This window comes from Nilaparvata lugens, chromosome X, assembly GCF_014356525.2.
Source record: "Nilaparvata lugens isolate BPH chromosome X, ASM1435652v1, whole genome shotgun sequence".
Classification (NCBI taxonomy): Eukaryota; Metazoa; Arthropoda; class Insecta; order Hemiptera; family Delphacidae; genus Nilaparvata; species Nilaparvata lugens.
In genome coordinates, this window is record NC_052518.1 from 1,093,286 (window position 1) to 1,106,712 (window position 13,427).

Sequence of the window (13,427 nt, forward strand, 5' to 3'; positions counted from 1 at the left end):
TAAGTCAGTATTGAAGTCACCCATGATAGCCACATGTTCATAGGGCACCATCAGCTCAAGTAGTGCTTCCTCAAATTCTGACATATACCCAATATGAGGCGGCCTGTAGCAAACTGCTATTAACATTTTAACTCCGTTACACTTTACCTCAATAAACATGTATTCAGGTCTAGCTGCACGGGAGGTATCAGAGGAAAACTTATGAACAGGCAACAGAGAACGCTTGACAAACGCGGCAACCCCTCCCCCATTCTTGTGTAACCGTCATTCCTAATGAGCACATAATCCTCTAGTGCGACAAGTCGATTAGGGATTGTCGGTTTTAGCCAGGTTTCAGATATAAGAATGATGTCACAATCTTTGCCCTCGAAAGTGTGCCTAAATTCATCTATATGGCAGAGAAGGGATTGTGCATTGACATGAGCGACTTAAGACGATCAGGGAAAGGAGAGACAGCCCGCTTGAGGGCATCGCCGACACTCAGCACGGCCGCGCCGTCATCCTGCTGTATAGACAAGGTGGCTGCGACGAAGCAGCAAGGCAGAAGAGAGGGGTGAAACGGCGAAACAACAAGAAGATACAAAAAAGACACTTACCACATTCATACTGACACACACACACAAAGAAAGAAATGAGAAAAGAAATATAGAAATCATATGAGATAAAAGAAAAACAAAATCAAGTGAAGAAGTCGAGCGCTATGAACAATAGGATAACGCTGTATTAGATGGTCAAGGCGGTTCGGCTAGTAATAGTAAGTAGTATCATAGGGAAATAACAGCGTAAGTAGATATCCCATGGTATAGGACGTTTATGTCGCAACTTTTACTGTTATCTCAAGCCGATAGTTCACGTAGTTCTTTCCCGTGAAGCTGTGTGATGCTCGTAGTCTCTCATGCTGTGCCGTTGATACACTCTCACCCCAACAAAACAGTAAAAATCGACAGTAATCGGCTTGCGATAACAGTAAAAGTTGCAACATAAACTCCCTATACCATGGGATATCTACTTACGCTATTGTTTCTCTATGATAGTATTCTAAAGTTTTGTTTCTGAGCCTTTGTGATTTTTGTATAATAGGTATAATATAGCCTTATTTATCATTATTAAATTCAATTGTATTAATTCATACTACTTGACCTGAATTGAAGCAGAATAAGTTAACCACAACTCACTGCCAACACACAAGGAATCTTATATTGGCAGTGCCAAATATTACATTGATAATATTGCTACAATCAAGTTTATTTATTTACATCAATAGAAAAATTACAACAACATATACAGGCTTACAGCTTTATGCCAAAACAAGCCTCATTGAAAATCAATTGTTTACACAAACTGAAACTAGATTAGCAAGAAAGAAAAAACGAAAAATAGCAATAAAAATAGTTTGGAACAAACATTATAAATAGAAAGTAATACAAGACACAATAGAAAATAGAAAAAAGACTGAAGAAATAATTTAAAAAATAGTCTAATTGAAAAAAAGAGAATAGGTAGCAAGCCTATTTTAAGTTACAATCAATGTCTATTTATATGGTATACTCTTCTAATTATACTGTAAAAATATGTATTTGTGATTTTTGGCAATAAATTCAATAATTCATCTTACAATAACTATGGTCTCTATTATTATTATTATTATTCTAAATATCAACTAATATACACTGGTGTGGCTGGAAAAAGAAGCCTTGAGCTCCAGCCACGAGTTCGAAAATATTCTTTAAATTATTGGTACATTTATTTCTCTAATTATGCTCCTACGAGTATGGTTGGTGAGGCAAAAACACCGGCAGAAGCAAGATTCCTTGTGCGTCAGTGTGAGTTCATTAATAAAAACATATTTAAATTAATAGTCCAAAAATAACTTGAATTCAGCCTATGCATTGTTTAACATGAAATTGATCTTAAATTAGTTTTATAGAAGTCAGTGATTGGAAATAATATTAAAGTTCTATGGCTGGCAAAATAAATAATCTCGAATTAATCAATGTCGTTCGATGTTTTTTCAGTTCCGGAAAAAGCATTTGAAGTTCGCCAAGTCGGCCATTCACGATTGGGGTCTGTTCGCAATGGAGCCAATTGCCGCAGATGAGATGGTGATCGAGTATGTGGGCCAAATGGTTCGTCCAGTGGTCGCCGATCACAGGGAACGCCAGTACGAGGCCATAGGTATTGGCAGCTCCTATCTGTTCAGGGTTGACTCGGACACTATCATTGATGCCACGAAGTGTGGAAATCTTGCCCGATTCATCAATCATAGCTGTAATGTAAGTATTGGGTCTTCACTAAAGTGGGCCATTTTTTGAATGTGAATGATTTAGTGGCCTCTCTAGTCGTTTCCTTATCTACATTAAAATTTTATCCGGCCTGTCTGCATTTGTTTGGTTATGTCAAGATAAACTCGAAAAATAATTGAATTGAATTTATTTCGCCAAAAAAGCACATTACATCATTAAAATAAAATGAAAATTCAACTATACAAAACAGAAACAAAATTATAAATTATACTAGATACTTAGATACAATAGATTAAGTAAATAACTTAATAGATAAACTTGACTTAGTACAGTAGTAGAAGTAAAATAAAATGTTCAGTTAACTTCATTGTAAAAGCAATTTTTCCTTTTTGGCACTGCCAACATAAGTAACACTTGTGTGTTGGCAGTGAGTTGTAGTTCATTTACACTATTTGCTATGCAGTGACAATGATTTCGAAATACGAAAGTACATAAAAGGAGATGTAAAAATAAAAAGAAAAGAGGAAAAGTTAGCTGAAAGTCGATGTAGAGAGGCCATCATGATTTTTTTAAAGAATTTATAAAATTGTTGGGTAGGATTAAATCCGGATTGTTTATTATTTATATACCAAATGTTAAATATCTAAAAAATATAATATTATCATCTAATTCACAGATCTATACAGTTAGCTTAAAGAAAATATTTTGGTATATCCAATTATCCATACTGATGTGTAGTGCAAGAGTGATTTTTTTGGTTATAAAATCATTGGGAATTTTGTTTACCATGTAATTGCTAAAGTATGTTAATTGATGCCTGCATGTTGTAAGTTTTATGAGATTGATATTGTATATATTGTTTGGACGAGTGTTATAGGGCGTTTCGCGCAAAACATATTGAGACTTATTTTTATTTATATGGAGAATGACCTTTTTTACATAATTTTGTCTTAGCGTTGGAACTTTAAACTCAAGGAAGATTTCTCTACTTGGATATAGTCTAGGTTTACCAAGCACCGCTCTTATCATGTGTTTTTGGATAATGAACAATTTGGAAAAAGAACGAGAAGTCAAGTCTAAGTTTGGAAGTAAAGTCATTCACTATCCGATAAGTTGTACAACTTGAGGTTCATGGTTTTTCCGACTGTACAGACGTACCGTATCGTACATGTGAACCATTACGTTAGTGGCCAGTCTAACGCCGGCCATTCACTATACGATAAGTTGTCCAAGAGAATGGTAGAGACTACTGTAAAGCTATCTTTAAAGAAATATAAATCACTCTACTTTTGGAGAAAGAATACCCCAATGCACTATATACGCGTTGAGTTAGGATTGAACCACAGTGAGTGTATAGTCCTGAAAAAAATGCTGATGTGGTATCTGAAAGTAAAGAGAATGGAGACCGGGAGGCTGCCTGAATATGCCTTGAGAGACTCCAGGAGTTGGATTTGATGCCCGCAAACAAAGTGAAATATAATTGGATATCTCAACTAAACCAAAAACTTCGTAGTGCTGGACTTGAGAATGAGCTACATAGAATGGAAACCAGGACAGATGTAATCCGAATATTGGAAGAATATAAGAAAAACAAAGTCCTTATAGACATCAACCGGGTAGTGAACTCACGCTACAATAGGCTTTTCCAGCATATAAGCAGTCTGGGCACAGGAGAGCTGTACTTGAGCTTTAGAAGAAATATTTGGAAAATGCGCCTTATCAGTCAACTGAGATTAGCCCAACCAAACCACTCTACAATCTACCATAAGGGATGCACAGCGACGTTCTCAAGTGAGGAGATATGCACGATGTGTAATCAACTAGCTGACAATAATCTCTTTCACGCTCTTTTCGGATGCCCTACGTTTGAGCATCACAGAAGGACTTTGTTGGCTGAATATCTCCAGGAGGGTCAGGGCAATGAGGAAAACTACAGAAATCTATTGTGTATTGAATGTGAATGATTTAGTGGCCTCTCTCTCGTTTCCTTATCTACATTAAAATTTTATCCGGCCTGTCTGCATTTGTTTGGTTATGTCAAGATAAACTTGAAAAATAATTGAATTGAATTTATTTCGCCAAAAAAGCACATTACATCATTAAAATAAAATGAAAATTCAACTATACAAAACAGAAACAAAATTATAAATTATACTAGATACTTAGATACAATAGATTAAGTAAATAACTTAATAGATAAACTTGACTTAGTACAGTAGTAGAAGTAAAATAAAATGTTCAGTTAACTTCATTGTAAAAGCAATTTTTCCTTTTTGGCACTGCCAACATAAGTAACACTTGTGTGTTGGCAGTGAGTTGTAGTTCATTCACACTATTTGCTATGCAGTGACAATGATTTCGAAATACGAAAGTACATAAAAGGAGATGTAAAAATAAAAAGAAAAGAGGAAAAGTTAGCTGAAAGTCGATGTAGAGAGGCCATCATGATTTTTTTAAAGAATTTATAAAATTGTTGGGTAGGATTAAATCCGGATTGTTTATTATTTATATACCAAATGTTAAATATCTAAAAAATATAATATTAATCTAATTCACAGATCTATACAGTTAGCTTAAAGAAAATATTTTTGGTATATCCAATTATCCATACTGATGTGTAGTGCAAGAGTGATTTTTTTGGTTATAAAATCATTGGGAATTTTGTTCACCATGTAATTGCTAAAGTATGTTAATTGATGCCTGCATGTTGTAAGTTTTATGAGATTGATATTGTATATATTGTTTGGACGAGTGTTATAGGGCGTTTCGCGCAAAAAATATTGAGACTTATTTTTATTTATATGGAGAATGACCTTTTTTACATAATTTTGTCTTAGCGTTGGAACTTTAAACTCAAGGAAGATTTCTCTACTTGGATATAGTCTAGGTTTACCAAGCGCCGCTCTTATCATGTGTTCTTGGATAATGAACAATTTGGAAAAAGAACGAGAAGTCAAGTCTAAGTTTGGAAGTAAAGTCATTCACTATCCGATAAGTTGTACAACTTGAGGCTCATGGTTTTTCCGACTGTACAGACCGATCGTACATGTTTTTCCGATCGTACATGTTTTTCCGATCGTACATGTGAACCGTTACGTTAGTGGCCATCTAACGCCGGCCATTCACTATACGATAAGTTGTCCAAGAGAATGGTAGAGACTACTGTAAAGCTATCTTTAAAGAAATATGATCAGTTGAAGGTATAATTGTATCTTTATTTACACGACTAAGCTTATGCATTAACTGGATAACTCAATGAAGGACCTTAAAAAGACATCCTTCGAGAAACAGAATTCTTCTTCTTCATTCATTACCGAAACTTGTGTGATTGGTGGCGTCATACCGTTAGGTGGGCCGTCCACTGGAACCGATTTCGTCCGAACTAGCATCGGCCGAAAACTACCGAACGATCCCCCAACAAAGAAAGCTATAGATGCTCGTCCATTGCAACAGGTTCATACGGCCGTCTCCGGCCGATCAAGTTTTCGGTCCGAATTGAATGGGATTTTCCGGCTCTATCCGGACGAAGTCGAGATTACACAACATCATTCTAACCTCAAAATTGTTTCACAGTCTTGTCTGTTTTTGTTTTTTGAACTTGTTCTGTTTTATAAAGTTTTAACTATGGACAATGAAAAGTTGATAAGTTTGGTTCAAGAGCATGTTCCATTGTGGGATATTCCAGACAAAAGATATCATCTTTGTGATGTTCAAAGGAATCTGTGAACAAAGATTGCTTGATAATGAATAACTAATTCAGTGGATATTTGTTGAAGGTAATATTATTGTAATGGATAACTAATTTAGTGGATATTTGTTTATTCAATTTTCAAAATCTCAGTGTAATCATTGTTTATGAAAAATTGTGGTGGCTATGATAGTAGTTAATTCAATAAATGTCAACTAGACTGACGTAAACGGTTCCAATGGACGACCATATTCGGCCGAATTAACGGCCGACAGATTCGTCCGATCCAACGGCCGAACTGATCGGTTGAATACGGTTCCAGTGGACGGTTACCCTTAAGGTTTGTTTTGGAACGTGAGTGGAATTTTTGACTAAACAACCGGAGCGTGAGTGGTGAAAGATTCAAAATTATTTACCAACATAGTCAGACCAAATTGTCGGATAGTGAATGCCCGCTTAACCATCATCCTTCCCATTAAGGTAATGGTTGGGGTATATGGTGTATTATGTTGGTAATAACATGGTGTACTTTTTTTAAGTAAGTGCCGTTTTGACAAGCTGCAAGCCGCGCTGCGCATTCGCGAGCAATCGCAAACGCTCGCGAATGCCCAACATGTTCGTGGTCATTTGTCAGTGATTTGACTTAGTAGCCGGAAAATAATTCTACATACATACCGTCACATTAATGACAATTCACAAATGTATTCATAATACAGTATTATGAGGATTATAATCCTGCTTGTAATGTAGAACACTTCAAATTCAGATGAGATTTATGTTATAAAGTAAGCTGATATAATACGACTACAGAGTTGTCGATTCTGTCACCACAGACAGCTGAATTTTAACTATTTGAAAGTTATAGCTATATAAGCTATATTTGATAGCTAAGATATACAGTTGAATTAGATAGCTGTGATTATAGTTACTCCGGTATTTCTGATTTAATATTCGTGCTTAAATGGTGGAGTGGACATTACTTTCCAAACTTGGAAACATCAATAAATAGAAAATGTCAAAAAGTCATTCTACTAATATTTATAATCCTTGTCAGTAATGATCAACTGTATCTCAAAGATATTTTATTCGTCAAGAAAATATATTTTTCATGATTTAATAATAAATTTTCTTCAATGTTGTTTTCCATCACGAACTGCTTATTATTAAATCACTCTTTGCTTTTAGAAAAAACGACTAGCAGTCAGATATCTTACAGTAAATTAATTAATCACTCACTGTGACAACGAGATCTTTCGGCAGTTCCGTCATCTTCTTGGTTGATTTTTTTTTCTAAAAGCAAAAAGTGATTTAATAGATTTTTATCATCGAAATAAAATATTTTGGTAGTTCATTATGCTTCTTCATAGCCAACAAATGATTTTGCAACAGTGCGGAGGTAGAAGAGGATAGAGCTATCTGCTTTGTCTAATGACAGACAAGGATAGTACACAAATGTTAAACGGGTGATGCGTTTATAACGTGAATACCTTATACCTGCTATAGTACATGGGTTTCCCATAGTTGAGTAGGTTAATTTCAGAAAAAAATGCAATTTATTTATATTTATAGTAAATTTAATATGTTGTATTTTTGAATATTGTGTACATTTTATTGATTAGATTGCTTATTTGTATATTAATGGAAATAAAATTTATTATTATTATAGTAGAAAGTTAATCGTTCTTCAGAATCGATAGGTAGACTATTTTTCGAAATTTAATCCGTACAATGAGAAGACGCCTGGGGATCCACTTGTCCAAGGACTCAAATTTTTCCTCAAGCAATAAGATAACAAAACAAACAGCTCAGCAAGATGAAAAATAATGAATAAAAACTTGAAGTAATTATCATACAATGGACAATTATGATTGAATACCGATATGTTTTATCAGGACAAAATTTGTGAATTTATATTGTATAATTGTATATTGTATATATTGTATATTGTATATATTATTAATACAATATATTATTGTATATATTGTATAATTTTATATTGTATACTTGCTGAAAGTATACAATACTCCACGTTTGCAAGTAGGAGATTATGTTTTAATCTACTATGTTTCCAAAACTTTTTATGACGGATTCATGAAAAAATATTTTAATAGGTGAAGTTTTAACTATTCAGTTCGCTTATTATTCAGTTCAATTATTTAATTCAGGTTTATTTGTTAGTTGTAACATCTACTTTTCAATTATTTTCTGTCAGTGTACTTAGATAATTTTAAGTACATCTATTCAATTATTTCTGTCTTATCTTTTCAATTATTTTCTGTCAGTGAACTTAGATAATTTTAAGTACATCTATTCAATAATTCTAAGTTTATCTACATAATAAATAATATAAATACTGCTGAGGTAGTATCTCTTCTGTTGACTGTAGATCTGTTCAGGCCACACAGAGCTTAGCTTACTCCTACACACAGACATAAATAGTCCTGCAAATTTTAGAATTTTGTATTTATTGTAAACAATCAATTTATGGAATAAATCTTTATTTACTATCAATATTATTTTGAATTTGAATTGGAATTTACATCTTGCATTCGATGCAGGATTGAATTCATGGAATCCAATCGAAAAATAAACCCTTGTTTAGTCTATCTGACTTTACTGTACTCAACACTCTTTTTAATTTCATGAAACAGACATGTAGTATGTTATTGTGGTCTTGTCTCCAGCATGTCATTATCTACTGAAATCATTAGTAATGTGAAGAGGGTGGTCATTTATTTCTATGCCAGTTAATGTAAGTGTTTTTGGAGACTTATTGGATAGTACAATCTTGAACCGGTGATTTATGGTCTCGGGTTACTATGTACAACCACTTTTGAAGTCTCTATTTTTTCGAATTAGATCTTAATTATTTCACATTTCCTCATTCTCTGTAGTTTGTAATAAGACTATCGTGGTTATTACATTTCATATCCCTAAAATTATCATTAGTAACATGTGGAATAATATGTTGCAATATATGCCTAGCAACGTTTTAAATATGAAATTATAACAAGATACGATTTCCCAGTTAGTTCTCGTTCAAGTTTTTACATATTTCACTTTTCATTGTATTCAATAAAAGCATTCAACCAATTCAAAGTTTTCTATTCAATAATAATCACAATATTACACCAACTTGTTTTGCATAGGAAAGTGAAATTTTCGTTTCCATTTTTTATTTATTTTATTTTACTATCGTATTTCATAAAACTTTAATGTGAAAAAACACTCACATTCTTTGATGTGGCGACGTCCGTTTCGTGCTGGTATTGCACATTTTCTAGCCAAAGAGAAACAGAGTTTCCAGCACGAAACGGACGTCGCCACATCAACGAATGTGAGTGTTTTTTCACTTTAAAGCTTTATGAAATACGATAGTAATAATAATAGTGAAAACAAGATGGATAATCAACAACGAACTTATTTTATTTCATTTCCAACGAATCAAATTAAATCATAACTATAAACTTGTGCGCTAGCTGATATTCATGTTGCAGACAGTTGTTTTCTACAATTATATAGGTATTGATATTCATGTTGTAGATAGTTGTTACCTAAAATTATATAAAAGGTGAAATAAAATTAACAGTCAAAGAGAAACTGATCTAAATTGAATTCAAAAATATAATATTATATTTTATAAATTACAATAAATAGCCCTAAATGCATATATTTTAAGAGTGAATAGAAAAAAACAATTACATTGGAAAAATTAAATAAAGTTCAAATTGTAAGGGTGGGAAAAATGAAAAAAAAACACAAGAAAAGATCGTACAGGTTTTTGATATTTAAAACAAAACAATAAATTATTTATTACAAAATTAGAATTATAATTAGAAATAACGAAATAATAATAATCAGATGAATATTTTCAGGGGCTACTCGCTTTGCTGCTAGTGAGGATTCAATTGTTGTGGTTATGAAAAATTTAAGAACAATGACTCAGTAGTCACCTAACTTTTTGAAATGGCTTCCCACTTTGGCATCCACTGGTATTTCGCGGCGTTAATTATTAATTAAAAAAATCAAAATAACTGATCTAATGAAATGGGTTCAGATCCCGTCCTATTCAATAATACAATTCTCTTTAAACTGCCCGAACTGCGACAGGAAAACTGTATTATAAAACAAGAGCAAAATCTATCCCCTTCACCAGAACAGCCGGACTTACTCACAGTCCTAACGAACGAGCTCACACACCGACCAAAAGAAAAATTTTGGGTATTATTAAATATAACTCAGTCAATGCCAAACATGAAAGCCATTTCAGTACATATTTTTATCTGTCGCACAAGCGGCACGTTTGTTATTAAAAACAAAAAGAGAAGCTACAATAATTTTGACAACAAATGAAATAAACAATCTTTCTGTCGATGACAAAAATTGTTCAAAGACAAAAACACTGTTCATTAAACTTTTCTAAATAAAAACTCTAAAATCCTGATCAATATGAGATAAATATATGATTCATATATATGTCCCATATGACCAGGTGACAAAATGCGTTGGTCAAGGACAGGTGGTTAGTAAATTTAAGTTTGAATAATGAGATTATATTTCTAAATCGAAGTAAATGTTTTCTTTCATCCATTTATTAATTCGTTTAGCTATGTTGTCAGTGATTTTTCTGGTGATAAAATGGGTTGGTAATTTGTTGATAAGTAAATTACTGTAATAAATAAATTGATGGCGGTTAACTGATAAATCTGTTCTATCTATATTGTAATTATTTGATGCTGACTGACGTATATTTATGGTATGACGTGTATTTTATGGTAGTGCAGTATATGTATTGTGAATAAATTTTTATTTACAACAGAAAATTAAAAACATTGTTTTTATTTGCAGCCGAATTGCTACGCCAAAATTATTACCATTGAGAGTCAGAAGAAGATCGTCATCTACTCTAAGCAGCCGATTGGAATCAATGAAGAAATCACATACGACTACAAATTCCCCATAGAAGAGGAAAAGATCTCATGTTTGTGCGGTGCCCAAGGATGTCGAGGAACCTTGAACTAATTTTTCCTCTAAAACAAAAAATATATTTCAACCTTAAGACATTGAACCAATGATAGAGACTTTGGTTGTATTATTTTGTATGTGTATTCTTAATTATTGTATAGAAGTCTTGATTTTTTGTATCATCATCATGTAGTTGTGTATTGTGTTGTGTATTAGTTGTCTCTTGCCTGAAAATTAATGAATGTTATTGATATCATTTTTGTTCTTAAAATCGTGACTTATTTTCAGAATCACATTCAGTTGATGAAATTATGCGTGGAAAAATATTTACAAATGAACTTGATCATAAATGATTTTATTCATGAAGACTAAAGTACTCAAAGTACTTGATTCAATGTTCCACTCATAAGCAAGTCGGGCTTCCATAATTCATTTTACATGTTCACATTATTTAATAAGAAATATTACATTACTGGAAATTATTAAGTTACTCAGTAGAAAACACATTTAAAAAATGTTCTGCTTTCTAAAACTTTCAATTTTTAGTTTATTTACTTATCATTTTATTCAAAGCTTCTATGGAAAACCTCATATTTCAAGTTCATAAATGATCCGTTATTCATTTTTCTCAATTTCTCGACTTGAAGAAATTCATAGGAATAACAAAATTGTTTGTTGAACAAACAGAATGATCAGCTCCTGAACTTTATAGTTCTCTTGCCAATGTCAGTCTTTTTTCTATGTTTGTATAATGTGAATAATAAATGTTGATTTTTGTACAATAGGTATAAGTACATCTGTAAATATGTTTAGCTACGAAAAGTAATAGAACTCAAAGATAATTGAAATTAGGAAACCCTATGTCAGATGAAACGGTTGATTTATATTTTCACAAATATAGGGCCCTTATTGTGTAAGCAATGAAGACAAAGAAAAGCAGGTTAAGTATGTTTAGTAAGTAGACAAGTTCATTGTAATTGAAATCTGAAAAATGTGATTAAAACAGCATTTCATGATTGATAATAAAACAAAAAGCATTGTGTTCATTTCATGAAAGATTAAATTTGTAAAATTAAATGTTTTTGATGTTTCTATACCAATACTTAGAATTAATTTTAACTATCAACTATCTGTATTCGGTATTTACAAATATTGTTCTGTAATGAATTACAAATAACTGTGTTATTTACAAATATTTGACGATTTGTTCCAATAAAAATTGGTTCAATAAGTATTTGTTCTACTACCCAAAACGTAAAAATCAATTTATATAATTATTATGATTTAATTCATTCATATATGAAGTTTTATAACATTGATGAAGACTATTATTTCTCTTTATTCGAATCTTGGTCCATTTTATTATCATCATCAATTTACGAAAAAACACAGTAGGCTACATAAATACGGTAAGTTTGTAAAATTAAATGTTTTTGATGTTACTATACCAATACTTAGAATTAATTTCAACCATCAACTATCTGTATTCGGTATTTACAAATATTGTTCCGTAATGAATTACAACTAACTGTGTTATTTACAAGTATTTGACGATTTGTTCCAATAAAAATTGGTTCAATAAGTATTTGTTCTAATACCCGAAACGTAAAATTCAATTTATATTATTATGATTTAAATCGAAAGAAACACAGTAGACTACATAAATAAGTACAGACATGTGAAAAAAGTGTACTGGTCTGATTTACAGGTAAGATTATTCTACCTTCTATCAAATCATAGTCATATGATTGATGATACTACTTCATAGTTCGGTATTGTAAAACTCGATGTCTATCAATATTTTTTATGTCATGAATAAACTGTGTTATTCTTGAACTTTTAAAAACCTGCTCCTGTACAAAAATTATTATATAATATTGCAAACATATTTTGACCTATTCGAAAATATGTGCGCAATCATGTACCTATATGCCATGGAATATACAACAAACTATTATGATATCTCTACAATCATTGACTACATGGTTCTTTGTTGACATAAAAAATGTTCTTGGCAAAAATGGTAATGGTTGATTTCATACTGAATAATAGAGCCGTTCTGAACTGTTTGAACAAAATTAGTATTTTTTCTATTTGATATGGAATTCAGATATTTTGATACTACTTCATATAATAGGCATCCATCTTATAGACTTCTGGTACAGATAGCCAGCTGTTATCTCATTCGTTAATCTGAAAAAAAAACAAATGAATTGTAAGTGAAACTTCAATTAAAGATATGAATTTTTTATATTTGCAGCAACCAGGTTTCTCTAAAATATCATTTCACAAATAAAATAATGATAATCAGTAATATTTCTAGAAGTGATCCAAAAGACTGGGAATCAGTGCCTGTGGTAGATCTCAATCTTTTAGGTACCACCTACATGAAATAATATAAGCTAAACCCAAAATAAGCTTTGTTTTAAAACCCAGAAAATTTAAGCATATTGTTTAAACAATATGAGGATTTTGAAAAAAATCTACTATATGGATACTGGTACTGTAGTGGATGTCATTAATGAATTATT

General features: G+C 32.0%; 1 protein-coding gene across 1 annotated transcript in view; it reads left to right on the forward strand.

Annotated features, from left to right (window-relative positions):
* LOC111045073 (histone-lysine N-methyltransferase SETD1B-A) overlaps positions 1–12,732 on the forward strand; it is a 59,164-nt gene extending 46,432 nt beyond the window's left edge. The window contains 2 exon segments of the mRNA XM_022330380.2: positions 2,016–2,273; positions 10,780–12,732. Of these exon segments, the coding sequence (XP_022186072.2) occupies positions 2,016–2,273; positions 10,780–10,953 (432 nt within the window). The 3' untranslated portion in view covers positions 10,954–12,732.
* The last annotated feature ends 695 nt before the right edge of the window (positions 12,733–13,427 follow it).